The 27,452-nt window shown below is 44.2% G+C and overlaps 2 protein-coding genes across 3 annotated transcripts; one reads left to right on the top strand and one right to left on the bottom strand.

Annotated features, from left to right (window-relative positions):
• Nucleotides 1–9,294: 9,294 nt before the first annotated feature.
• Nucleotides 9,295–20,302, bottom strand: LOC134041058 (cAMP-dependent protein kinase inhibitor alpha-like). Of its 2 annotated transcripts, XM_062487296.1 has the most exons (4): nt 20,085–20,302; nt 16,502–16,584; nt 11,627–11,803; nt 9,295–11,272 (listed from the first exon to the last, which is right to left on the bottom strand). In XM_062487296.1, the coding sequence occupies exons 3-4, from the start codon at nt 11,766–11,768 to the stop codon at nt 11,190–11,192; spliced, it is 225 nt and encodes a 74-aa protein (XP_062343280.1). In that variant the 5' UTR covers nt 11,769–11,803; nt 16,502–16,584; nt 20,085–20,302; the 3' UTR covers nt 9,295–11,189. The 2 variants fall into 2 exon arrangements, with proteins under 2 accessions (XP_062343280.1, XP_062343279.1); XM_062487295.1 differs by lacking the exon at nt 16,502–16,584.
• A 1,331-nt stretch (nt 20,303–21,633) lies between these two features.
• On the top strand, nt 21,634–26,504 carry serinc2 (serine incorporator 2). The gene is made up of 10 exons (XM_062445639.1): nt 21,634–21,797; nt 23,019–23,180; nt 23,419–23,612; nt 23,875–23,954; nt 24,050–24,187; nt 24,298–24,467; nt 24,599–24,689; nt 24,947–25,100; nt 25,233–25,448; nt 25,776–26,504. Exons 1-10 carry the CDS (start codon nt 21,759–21,761, stop codon nt 25,912–25,914), a joined length of 1,383 nt encoding a protein of 460 aa, XP_062301623.1. The 5' UTR covers nt 21,634–21,758; the 3' UTR covers nt 25,915–26,504.
• The last annotated feature ends 948 nt before the right edge of the window (nt 26,505–27,452 follow it).

Below are 27,452 nucleotides of genomic sequence, written 5' to 3'. Positions count from 1 at the left end.
CTTAACACCCCTCCTTTCTTCCTCGTAATTGTAGTTTTCTGTCTTTCTAGACATTTTATTTATTATGAGACAGACGTGCGATAGTGGCATCCTTTCCTCAAGAAGATTTAGATTTGATCATCATAGAAAATATTAGGAAAGCATTTGGTTTGTGGCTTTGACACTGGTAAGTTAAATCACATTGTTTCTCCCCTAAACAGGCCTACTTGATTGCAACAATTTGTTGACATTGTTTTATAGACATTTAGTCATTTTTAGCAGACGCTCTTATCCAGAGCGATAGACAGACGTTTATCAAACAAGATCTGCACCTGATGCCTGAATTGACATAGACTATTTACTAATAAGACTCGAATATTGCATAGGGTTGTGCGATATTACAACATTTGGTAAGTAAATACAGGGCCAGTATTGCCAATACCAGTACCGATACCTTTTACTTAGAAAAGCAACTTATCTACTTTCGTGTTGGGGAAAGCAATGCCTCATAATTTATGAAGTGAATGCATCAATATGCTCATTTGAATTTTCATGATCATTGAATGATTTTGTGATTAGTTGATCATTATGATCATAATAAAACACAGGACAAATCATTTTGTCAAAAATACTGTCAGTATAGTGTGCTTCTGGGTCATGTTACTGCACGTGCACGCCAGTGTCGTGCCAAGGCACTTATCCCCACCAGGATTTGCATCCCCTGGCCACGGGAGTGCGCGTCCACTCAGAGAAGCAGAGTTTAACTGCTGCACTTAGAATTCACCCCTTAAATGGAACAAATAGCGACGTGGAAGACTCAACAGGGCTTTCCATAGTAACAAGGGACTAATTTATCTACATAAATACGTTCATTTGTGGAGATGTCTGCTCTTTTCTAGCAAAAGTTACAGAGGGGAATCAGGGGATACACATTATATCAGGCCGTTTTTCCACCTGATATAATGTGTATCCCCTCCCCTGACCTTGCAGCACCATCTTCAGTACACCGCTGATGTATAGTTTTGCTGTCTAAAGCTCAAAAACGGCTGTAGAATTAGCATTGTGTAGGCTAATGATGAGTGATTAACAGGTTGGATATAAACCTGTAGAACTGCTGGGGAAGGAAGTGGAAAGCCATTTGTTTGGACTGTAGAAAATCCCTTCTACCCAGTCAAAACTCAATGGGAACTAGCTATTGCATGAGTGATTTCTGTTCATTTATGTTCCAGCAATACATCCGTATATCCAGTACATCCGTGTTTCACAAGGGTGACCATATGGTCCAGAAGATGGTCAGTGTGACTGTGTCACATCCCCCACTACCTAACGGTCTTTCAGGCAATTAAAACTACAATGTTGGGACATCAGTGTTTCCTTTAACCTCCTCTGTATGAGCTCAGCCATTCTCAGCTCTGAATATGAAAAAAAAAGTTCCTGGGTTTATATTTAGATCTACTTTGGCTGTTGTTATTGGGTATGTTTGCATGTGTATCTCATTTCCAATCAACCGGTTACAGCTTAGCAAGGCATAGAAACGGAGATGTTTCGTAAGGTATATCAGTACTGCCCTGTTGGCAGACCACTGTAGTCAGTGCTCATTGATTTTACTGCAGATAGCCTGTTAGCCACTTGATGCCCTGCAAAAGCTGAGTCATCTAACATTACAGACATTCTCTCCATGTCGGTGTCTGTTAGGCTATGGTATCTGGCATAGTTTTTACATAGAAATTACAAAGCAAGCCAGCAAAATCAGTCCCAATACAATTTCCTTTAAATGCTAAAAATATATATTTGTTATTTTCTCAATCAACAAGGACCTGCAGGCTGGTCTGCCACCCTCACCACATTTAGTCAGGGAATGGTTCTGAGCCTGTGCCCTGGAGAGAAGGAGCAGATGGTGCTGACTGCCTGCCAGCTCCAGTCTCCTCCACTGACCAGTCCACTAGTCCTCCACAAGACAAAGACGGGCAGATAAGATGGATGGAGCTGTGCAGCAGGAGGAAGGGAGGCTGTCTCTATTGCCACCAGAGCAGGCAGATGTGAATTGTGGTTGGCAGGGGATCTTTTGGGGGGCCGGATGAAGTTGTTTGTTTGTGTGTGTGTGTGATCATCCCTTGGAGATGATTTTCCTTGTCCCGTTCCGCCCACTGTGTCAAAGATTAAAGTAATAGCTTTTTTTATCCAGGTCAAGATGCTGGAAGTCTCCCCATGCTATCGGGAGACTATGGTGTTCAAACCAAAACAACCCCCCCAAAAAATTACAAGAGGTATACAATACTTCTTGGTAAGATATGTGTCTAAGAAGAGTCAAAAAGCTCAGATTCCTTTGAAATGATTGAATGTGTGATTGCATTTGGACCACAGTATGGAAATTCAATACACACACACACAGTGGCATCAAACATATCTCTTAGATGAACTGATTGGCTGTGGTGGATACGTCTAACTAAACAAACACCTGGAGCTTGGAGATCTAAGACATGAACCGGACCTCAGGGTTGTTATTGTTTTATGGGGTTCCTGCAGCGCTACCATTGTGAGGGAGGGTGAACACATTCACACGCACAAACACACTCAACACACCCACACACACATACATACATGCAGCTGATCTAAAGGCAGCATGTCTCTGATCAAAAGGGAGGCCAGCTCTCTTTCAGAGGCACTCAAGCATGACTGTATGTGCTGTGGCTGGAGCTGGGACGATGACCCATTTTCAATGGATCACTATTGCTCCTCACAAACACAGCATGGGCTGTTTTATCCCCCGTCCTCGGAGGCTGGGAGCTTCTTCACTGAGGAGCCTCCCAGGACTGGGCATGAGGCAGTCCTAGGAGGCTGTGCTGTCTTGTTACAACCAGGGTAGGACATCATGCTTGGCTGTGAGAGAGAAAGACAATTGAGAGAGAACAGGAAAGGGGGGTGACCGATGTGCAGGCAGTGTGGGAACATTTGTTATTCCTAACCACCACATGACATCGATATACTTAGATGACATTTATAGAGATACATTTCAGGTATTGACTAAATGAGGAATTGACACTAAAAGAACATATGTGATACTCTCATCCAATGAAATGCTTCGTTGATCTATGCATGTAACAGTTACTGAAACATCCTTACTGTAGGTAGAATCATGATTTAGCCTCTTGGTTTTTACATTTAAATTGTCAATTGTATGTAAATCAATAGAGACACTAAATGTTGTGTTTTATGTAATCCACCATTACATAATAACCGACTCTCCTCCCTAGGAGGCCGCTGGCTGTTGAGAAGTGGTTTCTACCTCCCAACCCCCTCCCACAGTACCACTAACTGTGTGTGTTTCTGAGTGTTATGTTTGTGTATATGTGTGTGAATGCATCTGTGTGCGTGTGAGCAATCTGCAAGTTTCGGTAAACACAAACACAAATACTGTGCTCTTTTTCCATCAAGGTTTGGAGCTAAATTTAAACGAATTACAGACTAGCCTACTTCTCCTGATAGGACAGCATTCTGAGGAAATTTCATGCAATTTTCCAATAATTGAATGAAATTGAAAAAAGAGAGTGACCCATTCAATATGACACATTTGAGGTAATATATGATTGATGCTACGGTTGCTATCACCCTCTCAATCACTTTTTATATTGCATCCCTCTCTCTCACAGCTCACACTGTCCCTCAATCCTCACTTCTCTCAATCCCACCTCACCCTCTCTCCCTCTGTGCCCTGTGTCACCCCTTAACATCCCCCACTCCTCACCCTCTCTCCCTCAACCCTCACCATCCCTCTCCCCTCACCCTGCCTCCCTCACACCTTCAGGGTCAGGGCATGTCCTTGTTGATGTTCCTTTGGGTGGCCCTGTCTCCCCTACCCTCCCTGAATGGACTCCTCCCCTTGAACCTTGACTCCTCCTCAGCGTCAGACAGATAACAGGCTAGGCGCCTAATGAGGAACAACAGATGGAATTCCTTTCTCAGCTACAGGCTGGTCTGTCTTTGTGGGGCTAAGATAACACTGCAGTGTTTCTCCACTGAGAGGGGGCAGTTCCTGGACTGTAGTGTGTCCCTGTGGTATGGCCTCTGATCTTTAGAGATAAAGTAAAACATTGATAACTTCGCTAATGTCTTAAATGAGGATATGAATATTGCAATGAGCTAGCACTAATAATGAATGTGTTTTGGGGCTATAAAACCTGCTCTGACTCAAAAGCATTTTCAAGCCTGTGAAAGCTAAACTATTTACTATGGAAGCAAAAACTTGGGTCTACAACTGTGAAACTGTGTAGTCGGATTTGTAAATGTTTCCAACTGTAAATCTTTATGTAGAACATATGTATGTCTATATATATTTCACAGATAATACAGACACTTTGCCTTTACCCATGTTGAAATATTGAGGAAGTATTTTGAAACACAAATAGGAAATATGAGTATGTATCACACTGTGTCTTTGTTTAGAATGATATTGATATACTTATTTTTTCGGTGGTGCAAGAGAGGGGAGAGGGGCACATAAGAGTGTGATTCAGAGATAATGTAAGGGGGGCAGGGGGGCGTTGATGAACAAGGGGAGAGTGAGAATGACAAATACAGAGAGAGAGAAAATTGTTACAGATTTAAAAGATTTACAGAACAGACAGAGGCAACTAAATGTTTGGGTATGGGGGTGGGGTATAAGACTGTTGCTGAATCAGGGCTCGTTACCATCCTTGGGTACCCCTGGGGCCATGATGTCAGGGCAGGGACAGACAAACAAAGAGAGAAGGAGGAGAGGGAGGGAGGGAGGAACAGAGAGAAGGAGGGAGGGCGGAGGAGTTGGTGGCAGAAAGCAACCACAGGAGTATTGGCAAGAAGAGAGGGATCGATAACCACTCATAGATAATGATTGTTACTGCAGATATAATCTTTTCTTCACCGTTATCCATCACCATGGGTTGACTGGCCTACCTAAATATCTTCAAACAATACAGCTCACAAAGCAGGAGCCATTTTTGACTGGATCAAGACTAAACACAACCCCTAGTTTGTGTATTAACACTGACCGGTAATCCCAATCTGGGTGCTAATCTGACATCAATGTACCAACATCCAATGTAATACTAAAACCAGCTAGATGTCTGCCGTCTGGCATCCACATTATATGTAATCCTGGTATCTGATGGCATCACTGCCCTCTCTGCCACACCCAGCAGACACCATGTCCTCTCCATATCTCTGTACACAGGAAATGCAGGTTGCAGCAGTGTTGAGCTGTGTACAAGGACTGTTCTGGATTATCCTAATCCCATCTATGAACATTAGCTCTGTGCTAATAGTGTCAGTCAATCTTGAGCCCTGTAATGTTCTCAATTTAGATTAACTATGGATTTGAATAATCAGTGAATCATGCAGGTGTATTTTTCAAATTTGGCAGTCCTGGCAGTCATATGTCTACAATCAGTGCACTTCAGAAACAAAATAAGAACATGCATGGACTGTATCCGCTGTTAAAGGTTTGTGTAAAAATGAGTCAAGCTCATTCTGAACTGAGTGTAACAGGGTGATATCATGCTGAGGCTGTCTAAAAGAGAGCTTGTGGGCAGAGAGATATGCCATCCCAGTGGGTGATGCCGAGCTGACGCTGCCAGTCTCCGCCCCATTGGCGGATGGCTGATGCAGCTGGTCCAGGGCTTGTGTTTACATTCACAATTTATTAATTTATCCAAAGTTATGTAGAATTAGTACAAATGGAAAGTAGAGAAGAAGATCAAAGATCCGAATACACGATACAGGAGTCAAAGAATAGTCTGCATTTACTAGCTACACTGCAAAGTAACTACACCAATACTACCAGAAGCTGTGAACAAAAATAAGACTACAGTGTATTACAATACTACAATGATACTACAGTGCAACAACACCATTTCAATTGCTCAAATGTATAGCAACAATAACATCTTGATTACAGTAGCTCAATTACAGTGTTAAGAGCAAGGATGCAGGGTGTGTTCACAGCCTTGTGATCTGGCTCTGGACAAAGGATGAAGTCACTGACAAGCTGAGCTCCAGTTGGAGGGAGGAGGAAGGGGGGGGGGGACTTCACCAGAAGGACAGATTTTTTTGACATCACTGTGGATAATAAAGAACACTTCCCTCGCTGAGGCTGAACCGTTCAAACAGGCAGGTCCAGCACTGATCGAATTTACATACTATCTCCTGTTAAAATTTGCCTACACCCCTCTTGTCATGTTACAGTGGTACCTTCCAGACATCTTTGGGGAAAGGGAGGATTAAGAGGTCAGTTGAGAGAGATGTTTTGGTCACAGTCCTCTCTTCTGAATAGAGGGCCAACTCTCTGAAAGGCAACATGTTTGGCGTACTCAACAGGGGGTTGAGCTCCACTCTCGAGTTTATCTTGCCTCGGATTAACAACAGTGGATCACATCGGATTCACAGTCTAGTATGCCATGAATTTCCAAGCCGTGCTCAACTAGTGTACTCCTCTGTACTTTCACCATCTGCCTTGCTCTTTGTTTTATGCCCTTCACTTCTGCTCTTTCCCTTCCCTCTTTTCCCATCCCCGTCTCTCATCTCATTCCCCCCCCCCCCCCCTCTCTCTCTCTCTCTCTCTCTCTCTCTCTCTCTCTCTCTCTCTCTCTCTCTCTCTCTCTCTCTCTCTCTCTCTCTCTCTCTCTACCTCTCTACCTCTCTCTCTCTCTTTCTCTCTCTCTCTACCTCTCTACCTCTCTTTCTCTCTCTCTCTACCTCTCTACCTCTCTTTCCCCTCTCTCTCTCTCTCTCTCTCTCTCTCTCTCTCTCTCTCTCTCTCTCTCTCTCTCTCTCTCTCTCTCTCTCCCCCCCCCTCTCTCTCTCTCCCCCTCTCTGTCTATCTCCTGGGGCTGTGCAGGGAAAGGATGGGGATGGCAGCACATTGAGCTGCATGTGAAGGCTGCTCTATGCTGCCAGCACGCCCATCCGCCACACACTCTATTTGACCCATGTCTCCATTGCCCCAGTGCCGGCCTCTCTAACTTCACCAGTCTATTCTTTCCCTCTCTTTCTCTTTTCTCCATCCATTCCTTGTCTGCCTGTCGGCCTATCAGTCTCTCTGTCGTCTGCATCCTCGCTCTCTCTTCCCCTCTGTCTAGGTCTCTCCCCCTCGCTACTCTCTCTCCCCCTCAGTCTGTAGTGGCTAGTTCATTGCAAAAGACAGACCCACCAGTAGTGGTCTGGTCATGAGAGGTGAAACAGCAGAGGAGGATGGTCAGCATGGGGCTGGAGGAGGACAGAAGGAGGGAGACTGTTCATTGACTTTGATTCGATTGATAATGGAATGAGTCTGTAACAGAGCTACAGTCCATTTCAACAGGGCAATTACTGACTCCCGACTGGTGTTAGGGAATCTATTTACAGCCTGTTGGTGCTGACCTTTTCTGGTTGTATTACAGTAATGGAGCTTTACTTGTCTGGCTTTGTTGAATGCACAGTAGCTGACATCATGCTGGATATCAGGCCAGTGTTCTGCTCGTCAATTTCAGACGGGAACAAAAACCCAATACTGTAATTCCTTTTTGTTGTTATCTGAGATTTGGAGATTTTGGTTTGCTGATTGGCAGTTGTTGACAAATGTAACCCTTACATCTACAATGAATCAAGCCACATGTCAGCACCTCTCCTCTCCCTGCGAGAGGAGAGGTGACTGTGTCTAACTTCTAAAGTATCACGTAATCTAAGACTCCCTGTATTGTCCTGTGTGCACCGACAGCATGGCTACTTTATGTGACACAGCACTCTCTCATACCTGAAAAGAAAAAAACAACCTAAAGCTTAATGGAATATGATACACAGTATAAAGCTTCTCTCAGGGGTAGGTTACCCTAGCAACAAGTTACATAGCAACCTTCACGGCCAGGGACCCACCATGGAGGTGTGAGATGGTAGGACAATATAGACAGGAGGAGGAACTCATTGGGGGAATCTTTGAAAAACACATTCCTTCCATTATAACAATTCCATCAATATATTAGAATCACGCATTGTGATGTAACATGTCAAAGCAGAATAATATTGGGATTATAGGACATCCTGATGAGATGATACGGAATGATGACAGTAAAACAGACAGACAGACAGATGTGCATGCTACTCCAGACAGACAGACAGACAGACATGCATGCTACTCCAGAGAGACAGACAGACAGATGTGCATGCTACTCCAGACAGACAGACAGACATGCATGCATGCTACTCCAGACAGACAGACAGACATGCATGCTACTCCAAACAGACAGACATATGTGCATGCTACTCCAGACAGACAGACAGACAGACAGATGTGCATGCTACTCCAGACAAACAGACGTGCATGCTTCTCCAGACAGACAGACAGACGTGCATGCTTCTCCAGACAGACAGACAGACAGACAGACAGACAAACAGACGTGCATGCTACTCCAGACAGACAGACAGACAGACATGCTACTCCAGACAGACAGACATGCATGCTACTCCAGACAGACAGATGTGCATGCTACTTCAGACAGACAGACAGACAGACAGACAGATGTGCATGCTACTCCAGACAGACAGACGTGCATGCTTCTCCAGACAGACAGACAGACAGACAGATGTGCATGCTACTCCAGACAGACAGACAGAGACAGACAGACAGACCGATGAACACTCGCCCCCCTGACACACAACCCAACTTGCATAGAACAACAATTCTCAGCTAAAATGGAGACCTGCGTTCCTGTATGAGAGCAGCCTACCTAGCTGCAGCATCACTTACAACACTGGGTGTGTGGCAAAAGCCATGAGGTTTTCATAAGAAAGTTTTGTTTATTAGATGCTCAGGTCAAGGGTTCGAGACTATAAAGATGTGGGTCATGACAGAGCAGTGGATCTGTCATAGATCCTGTTCAATCTGCATTCCAGACAGATTCTCTTTGTGCCCAGACATAACAAAGAGGTTTTCACAACAGGACTATGACGTCTTGGCATTGGTTTATGAGTAAATGTCTCCACCTGGTGTTATACAAGGGGACATGCCTCATAAAACAACAGGATACTGAAATAAATGTTGATACAGTACCATCACAAAACGTAGAGAATCCATGATTCATCAATGACATTTCTATAAATACAAGCCAAAATTGTAACCTTGTAGGTTAGGGTGTACAACACAGGACTCAAAATCTCAGATGTTCTGATAATCTGTTGACCAGTTACATGGCAGCAATCACCCAACACCCTCCCATCGCTGGTAAAGCACCTCCGCTGTGACAAGGACAGACATGTGCTTTTGAGATGCACGTGTTACTTAGGTATCATCACACCACACACATGAGAGACTTGTCTTATGGATTTATTATGCCATTTGCCTGTTAAACCCAAATAATTAACATGTCAAATTAGGCTGAGTAAAATATATACTGCACGTACCACTGAGAGATTAAGGACAGTCTTTTTTACCTTGAGATATTATCATAAGAACAGTTTCATAGTCATCATCGAGAACAGTTTATTACAATAGAGGACCAGTAGAGAACCTGATGGACATAAGCCTACCCTCTTTGCATTTGATAGACAAAACCATACAAATATACATACAGCCCAAACAGATTAAAATAGAGACAATAACAATATGCCCATCGACATGTACGCAAGTGAGTGAGTTTAGTGTAACTGCATTACAATATATACAACTGGAATATGTTGAGGATTATCTATGGCTGTCTCTCTGGGTTCTATATGGTGATGGCGGCCTGTGTTTACACCATAACAGTCCTCCCGACAATCCTGCATATCTGATGCTGTGTCACAGGCTCCATTCAACGTGTTGATGAGTGCAAACAGGCTGGTCTCCTCGCAGTCTGTCGAGTGGCAGAAGGCGAGACATGCCGCCATCTTCTTCCACAGTCGGCCCCGTGAAACCGTTTGGTGTTTAGTGGAGGTGGTGGTGTGACGCCATGCTTGCTCTGGCGCCCAGTCGTCATCAGGCATATGCTGCCAACAGGGTGGCACGTGTGCAGCTACGCTCAGTGGCCTGCTCGCTGTGAGTGGGCGGGTAGCGAGGCTGACACATGCCCTACAGTGTGCTTTCAGAAGCCACACTGGATCGTGATAGGACAAAGTGATAAGCCCCTCTACAGTTTGAACAGCTGGGATGTTCTATGACTTACCTACAAAAGACTACAAAGAAGTGTCAATAGCCCGATACTGGATAACAGTACTTCAGAAATAGAGTGCAATGCAATCTTTTGTCAATTGCAACGAGGCACGTTTTCAGAGGAAATGTCTGGGAAAGTGGCAGCCTTTGAAAGAGCCTCGAGTGGAGCTTATTATCATCTTAAGTTTTCTCAGCATATTTAATGTGGTGGAAAGTGGTTGGCAGTGAAATGCCATTTAAGGAATGTTTCGACATAAGGATTTGTCCTACCCATTACCTTTAGTGCCAGGCTACTGTGACAAACACTGGTTTGTATTATGAACACCTCAGGTAATATCCTGACCAATCTCCACCAAGGTCATCAGCTGATCTGGTTATTAGCATTCAAACTCATTCTAACAGTGTAAAAAATGCAAATAAAAAAACATACCACATGCCCATTTCACACCTCAAATCCAAGTCCCAGCTAGTTAAAAAACATGACTGTCACACACCAAAGTCTAAGAGGAAGCCTGCCTCTTTTAAAACACAGTCCATTTTCCTGTTACAAATACACTTACAAGTTACCATTTCCATGTCAGAAAGCCAAGAACCAGTAGGCCACTGTGGGAAACCTTCCTTCCCATCACAAGGTGTATAAAATCAGTGATACACATAGATACTGTATATATCTACAGGAAATGCAAGCAAATTAATTTTATATTTGCACTTATGAGATATTCATTGCTGATTATAAGTGAAGTCATAGAAAAATTGTAGTGTACAGTATATGTTCTGCAAATGTCTCTTAGTTTCTCAATACAGCAGAGTGTGCAGAGTGAGCGGTTCCACGCACACACTCGGTGACACACACACACACTAACTGACACACACACACACACAATTCTACATCTCTGTGTCTGTTGAGATGTAGGGGGCCTCGTCCTTCCTAAGAAGCTCAGCTGTTTTGCACACAGCCGGTCTCCCCACAGACCCGTCGGACCATCGCTCTTTCACAGATCCTCTTCTCTCGCTCCCTCCATCCCTCCTCTCTAGGTATGTCTGCAGGCCTCCGGTGAGGTGAGGCCCAGGGCCCTTACGATCCCTCCGTCCCCTCCGAGCTCTCTGCAGGGGCCTGAGCTTCCTCCGAGGTGGGAGACTGGGCCCCTCCTGGACCATCTGATACACACACACAGGACAGTATCCATCACAATGTAACTTTATGTGTGGTGGTAATAATACAAGATGGACCTAGGCAGTCATTGTGTATTCATCATATGATTCCCTTTTGTGTTTTGGCATGTTAAGAAAGCTGACAAAACCCAATTTATTTTGAATCTTTCTCAAAAGCTAAACATGCCTCCATAAGAAAATAAGTGGTGACTAAACAAAAATAGACAAAATAATCACTCCCTTACCATACCACCGATCTACCGAGAAATAACATTATTGTACCCTGGTAGAAAAATCCTCCTCAGTGGTGTGTTTACAGTAACAGGAGAGAGAGCCCGGCGCCAGGTTGAGTGGGCTGACCTGTGAGAGCAAGCTCGGCCAGTTTGAGGGGCAGGTCGGTAGGGTTGACCCCGGCTGGAGAACCCAGGATGTCTGGGAGGGCGTTCCTCCTCCCAGAGCGACCCGACGATGCGAAGTCCAACACAGGCTCCACCTCCGTCATCTCAGGGACCTATCACTACTGCCTATGGTAGCAGTCTGGGGGGGGGGGGGGGGGGCACAGAGAGAAAGACACAGATACAGAGAGAGAGAGACAGAGAGAGAGAGACAGAGAGAGAGATTTATTGTATCATTTTTGCCCACTGGGGGGAGAGCTTTCTTCAAAAACATACATGTGGCTTTGTACTGCTGCAAACAACATTTACTTTGTTTCAAGGCAACTAGCACTAGCACTCTACAGTAACAAAACATATTTGTATAGCATTGTGAGTAGCTTTATCTTGACAATGTTTTATTCATAATTTCCCCAATGAACAATTTCTCACATTGGGGTTTTATCTGACCTGTTCAGTTATTTTTTATTTCTACATCATCAATATACTCTCAATGAGGTTTCTGGTTTAATCTGGAATATCCCATTCGGTCACTGTAGTGGATGTGTCTGTGTGTTTTCGTGAGCACCAGCAGTTTGGTCATGCTCAAGGCTACACAAGTGACAGTCTGAATTATATCCCTTGTCACACACATACACACACACACTATATACACACATGCACGTGCCAGCACATGTACACATGCATACAATCTGTAAATCATGATGAAAACCACCCCAACAAAAACTTGTATTTAGGAAAGACACCAACACATAATCATTCTTCAAGTGGACATATACACATATAGCAGCACCAAACACACAGTACACATTGCTTTGCAATCACACACACACACGCACGCACACACACACACACACACACACACACACACACACACACACAGAGTGAGCTGCTGTTTCTATGGCAACGGATTGAAAAACCACCTCTGGCTTAGCAAATGCAAGAGTCCAAAGCATTCTCAAAATCTTTCTTTCTGCTGCTTTTCTTAGTTATTGACATAAATGAACCCTAACATGTTATGAAGTGCTATCAATCTGCATTCTGTTTTTTTGTCCATCTTCTTTATAAATATTGAAAGGCTGAAACATGTGCACAGTGCACAAACACACACAAACACTCAGACATCAAGAGTGGGGGCCACAGGTTGGCCATCTGTTTGCCTTCAGCATTAGTTTTGCCCTTAAGGGTTGTATAGTTGTTATCCAACACAAGTTGTGTGGCGTCCCAATTTGAACATGGCTTCACAAGCACCATGCTGTGGTATTACATATGAACACACTTTTCTCCACCATATTATGGGTCACAGCGTGACTGGTGCTCATCAATCTCTGCAACTGCAGGATGATGGCCATAAACAGTGGAAACATAATGACATGGCGTTTCTGTGTGGACTTGTGTGGGCACAGAGGGGAGCGTACGCCAGCTAGTCTTGCGTCGATAATTGGGGCTCTGCCTGCAACACTTTCCCATTCTCTCTCTCTCTCTCTCTCTCTCTCTCTGCTTCTCAACCTATAAAACACTCCCACTCATTCACTGCTTGTTTGTCTTGCCAGCCTCTTCACTCTCCATTTCGCCTCTTTTGACTAGTTCAGCCCCATTTCTGGAGGAGAACTATAATAGCACATGTCATACTCTCCAGTTTTACATTCAATGAGCTTGATGAGAAGCCTTTTCTGTCAGGCTTCTCGTTTGAGTTATTCCACAGGACAGATAATCCAATGGGTGCAGTTTAACTGTAGAAGAAAGAGAGGAATGAGTTGGCAAAGCCATCCGGTGGGGGGGTTGTGCTGGAGATGAGATTACGCGTGGTCCTTCACCCTAATATCTTCTTCACGGTGACAGTGTAGGTCTGCAGCCAGGGCACGGGCATTTTTCCCTGCCTTGCCTCAGCGCTCCGCAAAAGCATGCCAGAGTGCCCCTTTGTGTCAGCCGTTGAGGCGGAGAAGACACACTATGGTTAGCATGAGCCGGTTTGCGAGTGGCAGGCACGTTGGCGGCAGACAGGAGACCACCAGAGGACAAAAGGAGGACCAAACTGAAGCCAGCATGCACATCATGCACCGGGGGGATGCTCTCCACACAGGTCTGCTCTGCCTCCCACGCACAAGCACCCAGGAGATAAGCTGAGCTCCCTCCGCCATCTTTAGTGTGTTAGACATCTGTGGTCAAAAATAATTGATTTAAGTAAAAAAAAAAAAGGAATATATATATATTATTGTTTGGTTTGTTTGATTGAGGTCAACTTGAGAAGACTTTCGAAAGAAAGTAATGAATGCAGTGCAGTTGAACAGGTGATAATCCACTAAGGGCTTAACTGAGATAATCCTGTATAGAATTTGTGACCTATATAATTTCAAAGGAAGTTCTGTCAGATGCTGGAGCAGGTTGTATTATACACTATAAAGTCAGACGATGAAAAAAAAAACAAAAAAAAACAAGGAAAACGTGTTCATGGAGGCAAGCTCTAGTGGTATGGGGGATGTTCACTGCTTGATTTTGTAAGACCAAAAGGTTGAACCGGCATAGAAGGATCTCTTACTTCCATGTCCTCTTTAGACTACGGACCACCCTGTCATTAAAGAAGGTAAACTGCTACCTGTGTTATTTACAAATGCGTTCCCCAATTTAATTGGCCACTAAAGGATACGTGTTTAAACCACGTTCCGTCCAGTTGGCGACTAAGCAAAAAATCATTAAAGAATTTTTCCCATTCATGAATCTTTCCTCCCATCCATGTGCAAATTCAGTTCTCAACTCATCAGGACATTTTATATCCATTCAATATCCATCTGAAAATGTACAAGATTTCTCAAAGCTAAAAAACACTTCATGAGTCATTTTAAGCACAAATGCATCCAGAATGAACTCTGAAGGCTGTGAGTTCCTAAGCTCTCTCAGAACCAAGAGAGACTCACAGGGGTCTTTCAGTCTAAAAGCTAGAAAGCTACGTGATTTGTGCAAATTGAAATTTATGTAAGTGCACTGCCCTGTTTAGGGATGAGCTCTGCTCTTATTTCAGCACCATGGACAGGGAAATATAACCTTCATTGCTGCTTCTTCTCTAGGCACTCCGATAGCAGCAGGTGAGTCAGTCAGGCAGACAACCAGTCAGGCAGACAACCAGTCAGGCAGACAACTCCCATGGATATATCTCACAAGGACCTGAGACTGGTCTCCTGCCTGTTTCTCATCAGTGTAACACAAGGAGTGTGAGGGGAAAAAAGTAGGAGTTCAGGACTTTTTTTATCACAAAACGGGGCTCCACGGCAACGTGTAAATTAGACTGGGGAGGAGGGGGAGGGAGTTGGGGGTTCACTGCTTCACCTCCTCGAAGAGGTGTGGGAGAAAGGGATATTTTCAGCCATGGCATATCGCCTCATGATGACAGCCATTCCGGCTCCTCTCCCTTCAGCCGTCATATTTCACTTTCTGTACCTTGCTCACTTTCATACTCTCTGCTGGCCCAAGGACACATTGCGGCCGGCAACAAAACAACCGCAGAGTTTCCATCGAAACTGCTCTGTAGCATCCGTGAGAGAGGTCGTTGAGTGACCCGCTTATTGTACTGGGTGACTGTGTTCCTCCGCCCTTTACAGAATAGAAAGTGTCATCCCTAAATGAGCTGGTTTATCTCATGGATGAGGTCAGAACCTTACACTGGATGTGACCCACTTTGTGAAGACAGCCTCACACGGGACTAAGCAGGAAATGATGTCTACGGAGGGGACAAAGTACGTTTTTCTTGAATAAATGATGGCTGGGATTACTCTGCCTCTATTTATAATTCCTCATGCCTACGATTACTTCCTGTACTTCTCTCTCCATCTGTATCCCTCTCTCCTTTTCCTCTACTCTTCCTTATCATAAAGCTTAACGTGCTGCTGCCATGGTAACAGCACCACTGTGATCAGTGGTGGCCTATAGGATGGGCGAGGGAGACACACACAGACAGCATGTCCTAATACCCTGTGTCTAAACGGCCTTCCTTTCTTTCAGGACTTCAGAATGTCTATTTTTAGTCTGTTGGGGGGAAAGCATGATTCTCGTCAGCAGCTTGCGGGACCTAAAGGAACAGGAGGAGGAGAGACTGAGTGGTAGAAGGGAGGAGAAGCAGGGAGGTCGACTGATCCGGTGAGACAACTCGATCCCGCCCCTTTGTTAGATCTTGCCACAGCCTGGCTGATCTTTTCCCGTATCCACTGATCCTTAGCTATTTACAAAGCATGCGTGGCGTCTTTCATGTTTTATAACCCAGGCACCCAGACTCACAGGCATCAACCAAGACTTTCATTTAGCTCTTCTACTAAGTGAACCCTGAAAGCGGAATCAAGCTCTGTTTGAGTTTGTGTGCTTCAGGCTACACGGGGGCTTCCAGGAAGAGCCTGCTGGCTGAGAGAAGCTTCACAAACGCTCGTGTGTCTTTTGACTTCTGTTCGAGAAACAACCGGCAAAAGTTTCGAACGACGGAAGGAAAATCTGTTGCTTCGACAGGGCCTCTCTTTGCACCGCATGCAACACAACACCATTCAAACACTCCAGCCAATGAAGTCTCAAGTTGTCTTCCTTATGAGATCCCTTATCTAATCTTTGACGTCAGTATGGAAAGCATTTGATAGCTAAGCACCACTAAATCATCACAAATAGGTCCAAGGTCCAACAGAGAAGGAAGTAAAAAGGAATACAAAACAATATACCACCAAAACCAGGACTGAGCAAGGACAAAAGCATTGTGTGGGAGCAAAATGCCTTCCTCTTCGCCAAATGTGAGATAAATTGCGAGCTCCTTCAAAGGGGTCAAACACAACACAGCAACAAAGCCATTCAAACCAATTAATGTACTTACAGAGTGCTTTGCTGCCTGGCTGGCATGTAGGTTAATGTTTCTCTCTGCAGTTGGCAAGAGGACTCCTACTGCATGCCACTCATCTGGGATCACAATTTAGCTGGGTACAAAATCTCAGACTCAGGTCCACCGGGGTTTAAGTTCAAACACCGTCCCTGAAACACGAGTCTGACAACGGCTGATTAGAGCAGGTTTAGAGGACATCATCAATGAGAGGGCACGAGACAGAGGAGGGATGAGTCACTGTAATAACGCAGACAAGAGGGAACAAGAGAGAGAGACAGAGAGAGAGACAGAGAGAGACAGAGAGAGAGACAGAGAGAGAGAGACAGAGAGAGAGAGAGAGAGAGAGAGACAGAAGAATGAATGTGATGTTCCGAGTCCCACCCCCTTGTGACACTGGGAAGGTCTGTGCAGTTTGCCAAAATCAAAACATCAATATTTTAGCCCCGAGCCTCTGTTTGTAGGAGAGGCTACAAGCCCCCACTGCCCCCTCGCCCGTTCTAAACAGCCGCGTAAACAGAGAGGCTCGCTGCGCCTGCACGTGGCTCTCCCGCACACTGCCCGCTCACTACCCATGAGCCTTCAGCTCTCTCTCACAACAATACTGGCAAAAGGGGCAGTGGCATAGATACAAAAGGGCAGCCATGTCCTGTCAAAAGGGTGCACATTCTCAAACCAGTCACCCCCTCTGCAATCATCACAGGGAACATGAAGCGCATTGTTGTGTTTTTGGGCGGGCCTTGAGAGGGGCCGTTTATGGAAGGCTTAATTAATGGTTGCGGAAGAGGTGCAATTGAACCAGTCATGGAGCTAGACCCCTCTTACAGATCGAGACTGCGAACGGTGCACTTTTGAATGAGACTTGCTCAAACAATGTCTGACGAACCATTTCAAGGGTTTACATGTCACACTCACTGGATGGGTCAGGATTTATTATGCATTATAATTTGGCAGTGGAACAAAAGCAGATGCACGCATTGACTGCCTTGATTCACTTAAAGGCTGGGCCATTGATCTGTGGATGGAAGGCTCTGTGAATAATAAAAAAATAAAAAACTCTTGTCTCCAGGGTGGCCAATCTGGTCCGTGTTTCTGTCGGGCAGGAGAGAAGGCTTCAGCAGGAGGAGTCTGACATTGAGAGAGCACCAGCATGTCGCGTCAAGACAGGTCAGAGGTCCTCATTTGGAATTCCACATAGGGAGTATCGCAGGAGTGTGCTGTAAGTGCCAGCATATTGAGTTACAGCTGCTCACTGTACCCATCATCCCTGCGGCTGCTGCTGGGGGAGACGGGGGTGGGGGGGTGGAGGGGGAATGGAAGGTGGGGTTGGGGTCAGGGACGTTTAACACATCCAACTCATCCTTAGAGGAAAAACTCTCCTCTAGTCACTCAATCATCCTCTGGGCTGCACGTCTTTTAACACAGGTTTATTCAAAGTGTGTGTGTGTGTGTCTGTGTGTGTGTGTGTGTGTGTGTGTGAGTGTGCTGATCTGACCCAGTTTATACCCTGGTTTCAGTGCCTTTATTAGAGTCATGTGTGCATATGTGGTTTTATGGTGGTGTTGTTTGTTTTGTTGTTGTAAAACCAAAAACCCATATCATTGGCTGACAGACTCTTGTTCTGAGATTCCTGACTGACACGTGTCATGGCCTGGAAATGAAATCATCCATTCTGAGGCATAGGTCACGGTAAAGGCTACTGCTAGCTTCAGCCAAGCACTAGAACAGATGCCATTCTCATAGGTCACTGGTTGACAGGAAACATGAATTAAAATTCAGCTTCCAGTGGTGCATAGTCAAAGTTCTAAGTCAATGTAAAACTGATTTTCCTGAAGTATAGAGATATAAACCTTTATGCTAATGACCAACTGCCATTTTATTCCAGATATTAGTTTTTACCCTCCAAACCTTTCACATGTTGTTTAATGTCTGTATATTAGACAACAAAAACAACAACAGCAACTTGTCTTCATAAACCATTCCTACATGCAGATGCAGGAGGATCATTGCGATGAACGCACATGGAGAGTTCCCTCTGGAGGGAAACGCAACCAAGCAGCACTCCATGGTAAGGAAACAGCTGAGGTAGACAGTGATCTGGCTATGCGTAGGTAGCCTCCATCAAATTACACTGACGCTTTCCCGTGGTGAAGGAAACATCCGTCTGTTTATACCTCCACCACGGGCGACACCGAGACAAATGAAAAAGACAGTAGCGTCAGCTGTTGTTCTCTCTCCCTCTCTTCTTTGCTTTCTGGAAGACTCCGAAGGGGCTCCACAGGCTGCCTCAGTGGGAGGGGGAGGTGAGGGAGGTGGTAATCCATAACCCGCATGTTTTAAATGGTCTCTCCAGAAGCCTTCGTGGGGGAAGCGCTCTCGGCGCGAGGTAGATGATGTTGAGGAATGAATAAGACGGTGGGTTAAGTGGTGACGCTTATTAATATGACAGACTGTTTGACTCTGGCTTCATCAGAACACAGCAATTAAGGTTGTGCGTTCTAATGTCAGTAGTCTGGACAGTGCCCAGGGATGGAAAAACAGGAGTGAGTCATTGATCTGTGATGGAGGACCAAGCATACTTCAGAGGAGTCATGCCAGGCCAGGGGGAGGGAAGCCACATCAAGGGACAGTCAGGGTGATCTGCAACTGTCTGGGGCAGAATGACCAGGACATACATAGGTGACAGTGACGACAGAAGGGGTCTGACTCACCACCCACCAGTGAGGGATGGTCTGCAGCCATAGCTCTATGTGACAGATATACAGTATGAATGGCAGGGCACCAAAACCTTGAGGTCATACAAATAGTTGTCACACACACACACACACTACACACACATTCATACACACACAAACATACAACCCTGGATTCTATATTTCAAGTTAAGTGGAAAAGGGAGGTTATGGTGATGAATTGTTTAGGATTGACAAATCAAGAAGCAGAATTGTAAAATGGGAGTTAATGAATGTCTTTTTTGGTTTTAGAACGTTTTGGAAGCATGGCTTTTGAACTATGAAGAAGTCAATAAATGACTAACTGTAAATTAATGATTTACTTATTGCGTTAACAATTTAGCGTAGTAATTTGATACCATGGATTTATTTAGTTCTAATTGCTTTCTAAGTTTGCATGTAGCTCCAATAGGCCTTGTGTGACTAAAACTGTCATTTATAAATGAAACATTGCCAGTATAGTAATTATAATACTGTAATTATGCTGGGGCCCTGGCTATCAACATAAAATCCAGTCAATATTTGCACAACATCCTTCAGTTTAGGCTACAGCAGTGGTAGGCTCGGAGTGAGTTCCTCCAACGACTGTCAGGTCCAGTGAATGACAGAACCTCTTGGATACATTCCTGCCCATTCTTTAATGGCATTTTTTCTTGACCATGTCAACTTCAAGTTAAGGACTACCAAAGTTGTGTGAGAGTAAAATATACCCTCGGTGACCTATAAGCTTAGTAATTATGTTTTCACAATGTCAATATGTAAAAAGCACGGCTTCTCGTAACATTCATATCATAATGATACTGTATGAATACAGCAACATTATAATAGTACACTTGTAGAGCACTCACCAACAGGATCAATGCGCGTGTCAAAATCCAAATCCAAAGTTGTAACTACCCAGCCACCATCCTCTCCAATGTAAGATAGGATGTTATGCTGCAAAATAAAGCTTTCTCGTTATATGGATATCGCTTTTCCCGTACGGATTAATTGTTGCAGACATTGGTATGTGGCAGAGCGGCAGAAGAAAGGTTTCACGCTCTTCTATTCCGTCTTGTTCAATGTGCTCTCGCCGCACAATTGAGAAGGCAATACCAAGATTCATGTAGGCAGGGGAGTACGAGTAATAGACGCCCCTTAATATTACACATTTAGAATTATATTTGTAATTGTGTTTCTTATTTTTTTTATACGTATTAAACAGTTAATATTGTTCGTTTTAAAGCAAATATACACCCAATAGTCAAAGAATGAATACAACCTGGTAATGTGTTTTACCGTTTTAAGGTACGAACGCGGTTTTGTCCAATAGCATTGTGTTTCAGGAACCGTCCAAATCTATAGGTTTTATCCTGAATTGAACTGTCATCTAACAGGTGAATTATAATCCAAAGGATATATATTTTTTGGTAGATCAGTGTCAGTTGGACAACAGAATGTAAAACAGTTACCGCATGTAAAAGAGTTACCACAATGAGCCTATAAATAAAGAAACACTATTACATTTAATAGTTTTTTAGACTGTTATTACATTTACTAATTTATAATTCGTATATATATATAAAAAACTGTGTTAGTCTACAATAAGCAACATAATGTCATATAACCACATTCTCCACAGCCAATCGTGTCTCCCACACTTCCTTTCATCAAATGAGTAGAATTCAGTCAATAATAATAATAAAGCTTAACAAGTGGCGTCTGAACGGCATGAAAATGACTGCAGATGCATTTTGAAGATCTGATTATCTATTCATGCCTTGCTGACCCAGGTCTGGTGCACTCTGGCTGTAGTCTAGTCCTGAATCCGGTTTAACCGTTCAGAGTACATCAATTTATGGTGGTGATGGTGGGGTAAAAGATAGAGGGAAGGGGCATGAGAGAGAGAGAGATAGAGAGAGAGAGAGAGAGAGAGAGAGAGAGAGAGAGAGAGAGAGAGAGAGAGAGAGAGAGAGAGAGAGAGAGAGAGAGAGAGAGAGAGAGAGAAATTAGTTGAGTTTCCTCTGGAAATTGTCTCCTGACTGTTTGGCTATATCATATAGTCCATTGGAATGCTGTTGCCCTATAAAACTTCAGAAATAGACTACACGATGCATTTCAAGAGTGAAAATATGGATTATATTCAGATTTGTAACTGGAACTGGTAGCAAAACATTCATAACATTTTATGTAAAGGCTCATACACTTTCTGAAAGAAAATGCCACAGAGCAATATGTGCATTAGTTGTTCAGAAAGTGGTGAGGTTGCAAATTATTTCAAGTTCATTATTCAAGTCATTTAATGATTATCTGTTAAAACCAAGAGGAATTCTCAAGAGTTTTGAGTTAAATATCTTTGAACCAATCCTTTGTCTTGAGTTAGCGAAAAAAAAAGAAATCCCGCCCCCATTCCCTGATCTAAAGAAACGCCCTGTTGTCTTGACTGGGTTCATCGCTGGCTACTGAGGCTACGCTACAACTTATTGTCACTATTCCCCCTTTTCACTTTATTTTTCTTGAGAAGTACTTTTGTTTTAAGTAAAATGGGAGCGTGTATGGCACTGTGTTCACTTGCCAGCTGTGTAAGTAGTCTATTAATTATTAAACTTCCCTAAAGTCGTTGTTTGGAGTTCCTTCGAAACTCTACATTTCCGTATGCCGCACGTAGCTAGATAAACAAGCACAGATTCACTTTTTCTTGTATGGTAACATAGACGTAAAGTATATTCAGAGTATTACAAAATTGACTGAAAATAGATGTTGTAAATTGGTTTTGGAATACTTTATTGAAATGCATATTAAGTTAGCTCTTTAGTGGCCTAATAGCGAGGAGAAGTTAGTTTCATATTCGACATTCGTCTCACATTCGGGAAACGCTAGTTTGCAGCGTCACTTTTGGGACCGTGTTTAAACATACCCATACAATTTTGAAAAATTATGACCTTTTATAATATTTTTTTATGAATAAAAAGCTTCAAACGGACACCAGAGTATTCTAACAATGTCTGGTATACTTCAACAGCCTTTACTTTTTCAATTATGTTTCATACAAAATTATAGAAAATCGCTAATCTATGAAAATAGTGTAAAGGTCCCATGGCATGCAGTTTTTGGATGCTTTCATAGATTTAATAGGCTTTGTAGTATAATGTATTGAATACATTTGTAGCAGTTTAAGTCAAGGATCCAGTAGGCCCAGTTAGTGATATGTGGGCCTTTCTCCGTCATTAAGGCCTACTTGTGACAACTGTTGTTCCAAGCAGACTTTGCTACACATTGTTTATATCCTTCAATGCTTGTAACTACTGCTCCAATGCTTAGTGCTGGAGCAATACAGAACTTATATAGTGAAGGATGACTGGCTGGACCACAATTACATCCTACTGTACATCATGTTTTTATTGGCACACCTCCCTTAGCAGTATGTCTGCATCACCAAAGAACAAGAAGATGCAGCCTTCTGTTGACAACCCCAATGAGACCTCATCCACTCGATGTAAACACATCACGAGTGGAAGGGTGACATGATTATTTCTAAATGAGTGGCTAGCTGGCCTGATTACTGTCAAAAATAATCAGCTATTTGTGCTCCACCCAATGGAATCAAGCATAGGACAAAATGGGTGGTTGTCATGACAGTAGTTCCACAGTATCCCCCCCCCCCCATCTACAGTGCAAACCATGCATGCATTACACAGATTATCCCCCCTCCCATCCCCAAGCCATTTCCCTTAGATTTGCCAAAGTGTGAGTCATTGTGTGTACTGTCCTAATTCCGAGGCTGCCTCTCTTCCTATCTCCAGGCATCTTGTTTGTGTGGCTCGGCGCCCTGTCTCCTGTCAGGATGCTGTCCTTCCACGTACAACTCTGTGGTGTCCCGTCTTGCCTTCTCCTTCCTCCTGCTGCTCGGCACGCTGGTCTCTGTCATCATGATCCTACCAGGCATGGAGGCCCAGCTCAAGAAGGTGTTTCACTGTTTAACTGCTTAACACTGTTAACACCACCATGAGTGAGAGAGCGGTGTGTTTGTGTGTAAGTGTTGTGTGTGTTTGTGTGTGTACGTGTTGTGTTTGTGTATACGCGTGCAACCATGCATGTGTGTGCGCCTGCTCATATTTTAATAGGTGACTGTGTTGACCTCCATGTATTTTGCTGTCACATGCCTATCCCCTTGCCCTTACAATGTCCCCTGACCTGTGTCAGATTCCAGGGTTCTGTGTGGATGGGGCTGGCACTTCCATACCTGGGATAGAAGGCAAGGTGAACTGTGACATCATCGTGGGTTACAAGTCGGTTTACCGCATGTGCTTCGCAATGGCTTGTTTCTTCTTCCTCTTCTCTGTCATCATGATCCGTGTGCGCAGCAGCAAAGACCCTCGAGCCTCCATCCAGAACGGGTACGTAACCCTGTGTTCCTTCAGGGAGGCAATGGGGCCCTCTGCTGGTGAGACAATGAATCAGAATCAGAATGGGTTTTAATCGCCATGAAAGTTGGAATTTGCTTTGGCAGCAAGTTGCATACATTAAACGTATAGGAATCTTAAAAATGTAAATATGAAAGAAAAAAGAAAAGAAAGAAAAAATGTATAATGTATAAATATTTCTAAAACGTCTTCCTTTCATTGCATGCACTAAAGATCTGTTGAATTGTTTTGACAGATTCTGGTTTTTCAAATTCCTCATACTGGTTGGAATTACTGTGGGAGCCTTCTTCATTCCAGATGGCATCTTCAACACAGGTACAGGCTAACTCATCCAGACATAAACCAACTACAAAACCAAGAGCCTCCTAACCTTGCTCCAGAATAACTAACAGTGTTTCTGTCGTTTACAGTGTGGTTCTACTTTGGTGTGGTGGGTTCCTTCGTGTTCATCATCATCCAGCTTATCCTTCTGATAGACTTCGCTCATACTTGGAACCAGTCCTGGCTGGAGAAGGCAGAGGAGGGCAACTCCAAGTGCTGGTTTGCAGGTGTCAACATTGTCAACATTCTTTATTTCCCCAACTTGGACTAAACCCTCAAGCAACTGCACCAATAAACTGGCGTTTACAGATGATGTACCCTTTCATCTCCCCTGCAGCGCTCCTGTCATTCACCATAGTGCACTATGCCCTGGCCTTTGCTGCCATGGTACTGTTCTATGTGTACTACACACTGCCTGATGACTGCACAGAGCACAAGGTCTTCATCAGCCTCAACCTCATCTTCTGCCTTGTCGTCTCCATCGTCGCCATCCTGCCCAAAGTCCAGGTGACGTCCAAGGCTCCTCAGGCCTTCTCTACTGTACCAATGACTTTTATACATCTGTGACTTGCTCATTTAGTCATCGAGCTAAGCTAAACATATGTTAAACCAGTAGTTAAACAGTGCGTAATTCACAGGAGTCCCAGCCGAGTTCGGGTCTGCTTCAGGCCTCTATGATCACCCTCTACACCATGTATGTCACCTGGTCCGCCATGACTAACAATCCCAGTAAGTCTCCTGACAGACTCACCTCTCTGCTGATCACACTCTGGTGACCACACCATGAGTCAGATTCACTGGAGTCTCAGTGTCAAGGACACTTTTGAATGCAATTGACTGCAAACACAGACACACACACACTTTTTTAAAATTTTTTGGGTTGTTGCAGAAAATCCCATTATTGGTGTAGTTTGTTCCACTTCCTGGTAAAGAATATGTTGTCTCTACCAAAACATATTTTCCCTTTGCTCCCTTCCTCCTGTCAGATCGCAAGTGTAACCCCAGTCTGCTGGATCTGGTCAGTCAAGGACCCACCGCCACTCCTCCCCCTGCCCCCGCTGTCAAAGAGAACGTGCAGTGGTGGGATGCCCAGAGTGTTGTGGGATTGCTCATATTCTTCTTCTGCACGCTCTATGCCAGGTATAAAACCCCCCGTAAACAGCCGGTTCACAGTAAACAACTGGTATAAACCCCCCACAGTAAACATTTGGCTTAAGCAAACCCCCCCCCCCCAAAGAAACCTGTCCAATGGTCTCGGCTTGTCCTCCCCAGCATCCGTTCGTCCAACAACACACAGGTGAACAAGCTGATGCAGACAGAGGAGGGCCAGGGATTGGCTGCAGACTATGAGGCCGCCAACGGTGAGGACGGGGTCAGACGGGCCGTGGACAACGAAGAGGACGGGGTCACCTACAACTACTCCTTCTTCCACTTCAGCCTCTGCCTGGCCTCGCTCTACATCATGATGACCCTCACCAACTGGTACAAGTAAGTGTGCCGTCAGAGTAGGTGTTTCCTTAATCTTATCCGAATGGGATGGAATCGATTATTAACATTCATTCGGCCTCTGGGATTTATAATAATGACCGCTCTTACATTTTATTTGTGTAGTCTGTTTGATCCAAAGCGTCTATTAGTGCATAATGAAAATACAGCAGAATTGTCAGGATCAGAAGTGAATGGTTCAGCATTTGAGTGGTTCGAGCTAAGGAAGGGTCTGTATACGTCTTCTGAAACCAGTGAGGGTGAAGGACGGATCCGATTAGGAGGATGACTCAGACCCTCATTTCCCCCCTGTCCTCTATCACTCCACAGGCCAGAAACAGACTACCAGGCCATGCAGAGCACCATGCCTGCTGTGTGGGTGAAGATCAGCTCCAGCTGGCTAGGTCTGGCACTCTACCTGTGGACCCTAGTGGCACCCCTTATACTCCCAGACCGTGAATTCAACTAGTCTCCAGGTTTTGTCCCTCTTGAAGGAATTGTATCGTTATGTAGGCAATAAGTTTGGTTTTGTATTTTACCCTATTGTCTTACACTTTTAATATTTCAGGTATCAATGGGCTTTGCACTATACACTACCTTAAAATGTCACTATGGGGACATTGACGATGGGCGAAGATATCAAATCCAGTTTTATATGTTTTTCTCTAAATATCAGGACACTTGCAATAATGTTTGTGTGCTTAGATTAAATGCTTTTAGGTCTTTTGTTAGAATCAGTAAGTTCATGTTACAATATCGCATTTTATTTTTTTACCATTTGGAAAAGTGCTTTTGTGTTTGTAATACAGTCCTACTTTTGTAGGTCTATATAGCAAGTGATTTAAGTTTTTATATCTTTTTACACTGAAACTTTCATGTTTCTTCTTTTTGAGAACACGCTTATACTGGTATGGTATATATCTTAGAATGGTCTTGTTTGCTTGAGTATAAAAGTCAAGAATTAGTTGTGCCCTGTAGGTGGGACTGTTGTTCTTTAAAACCCATCCACCCCTTTCACATACAGTATAATAAAGATATAAAAGACCCATCTTGACAACATATCACACCGGATATTTTTTTCTTCAATATGCCAAGTGTTGTTTCCACTGTCCAACCTCCGATTTTCCGGCATCGGCCACCTTTAAGTCAACTAGTGCTTTACATTTAAGCATTTATCCCCAATCCAGAGGAAAAAGGAACAAACCTACATCACATGACATCACCAAGTACAGCCAACAGGGACTCCAGTTCCTCCCATACCCACACTCCCCCCTCTGGTCACATGACCTCTCTCCTGTGGGATTATTTCCCAGTGTGGCAGGATTCCCTCTTCAAACACGCATACGCACGCACGCACACACACTCTTGGCAGGAGACGGAGGGGGAATGTGATTTCCCCCATCACAAGATCGCCATGAGGAGGCAGTTGAACACAAGACCCGTATTCATTGTGCGGAGCAAAGGGGCTGGTGCTGGGGAGGAGCACACAGAGGGACACATTTGTAGACTTGTCCTCAGACATCTGGAATCAAATCACAGCCATCAGACACAGCTTGAGTGTTAGTTTACACACAGAGACCTACATATGCGGTCTAAAACAAACATTCAAACACTGTGCAGGCAGTAATCCATTAAAGAGGCTCAGAGTTGCCTCCCCATCTATAATTGATGTTTCTGTCTGTTTTGATTTGAAGTGAGCTTCTTTTTGAGCACTTGGACAAGTTCTTTATTCTTCTTGGCCCAAAGTACGGTGCTGACATCTATAATTCAGGATGTGTGTTAGCACCTCTTATGATAAACCCATCCCCACCCTTCCTGACATCACAACCCATAGTCTGGACAGGGGTGTGACAACACTGTCTATCTTGGTGACCTTGTTTATAATGGAGTGACCCCCTATCGACCCTGGGAATAGTCAATAGTGGTGTTCCCCAGTGCAGCTGTGAGCAGCCGGCAAACCTAATGCTGTTATATAATGGGAGTGTGTGTGTGGGGGGGGAGGGGGGG

The sequence above is a fragment of the Osmerus eperlanus genome, chromosome 20, assembly GCF_963692335.1.
Source record: "Osmerus eperlanus chromosome 20, fOsmEpe2.1, whole genome shotgun sequence".
Taxonomy (NCBI): Eukaryota; Metazoa; Chordata; class Actinopteri; order Osmeriformes; family Osmeridae; genus Osmerus; species Osmerus eperlanus.
Note: the sequence above shows the minus strand (reverse complement) of the source record. Positions and strands in the feature narration are given on the sequence as shown.

Coding starts and splice junctions, on each gene's coding strand:
- LOC134041058 (XM_062487296.1), bottom strand. CDS start 11,768: ATGACGGAGGTGGAGCCTGTGTTGGACTTCGCATCGTCGGGTCGCTCT. Junction 11,273..11,626: donor GGCCGAGCTTGCTCTCACAG/GTCAGCCCACTC, acceptor TGTGTGTATCAG/ATGGTCCAGGAGGGGCCCAG.
- serinc2 (XM_062445639.1), top strand. CDS start 21,759: ATGGGAGCGTGTATGGCACTGTGTTCACTTGCCAGCTGT. Junction 24,188..24,297: donor CTCCAAGTGCTGGTTTGCAG/GTGTCAACATTG, acceptor TCTCCCCTGCAG/CGCTCCTGTCATTCACCATA. Junction 24,690..24,946: donor CGCCATGACTAACAATCCCA/GTAAGTCTCCTG, acceptor TCCTCCTGTCAG/ATCGCAAGTGTAACCCCAGT.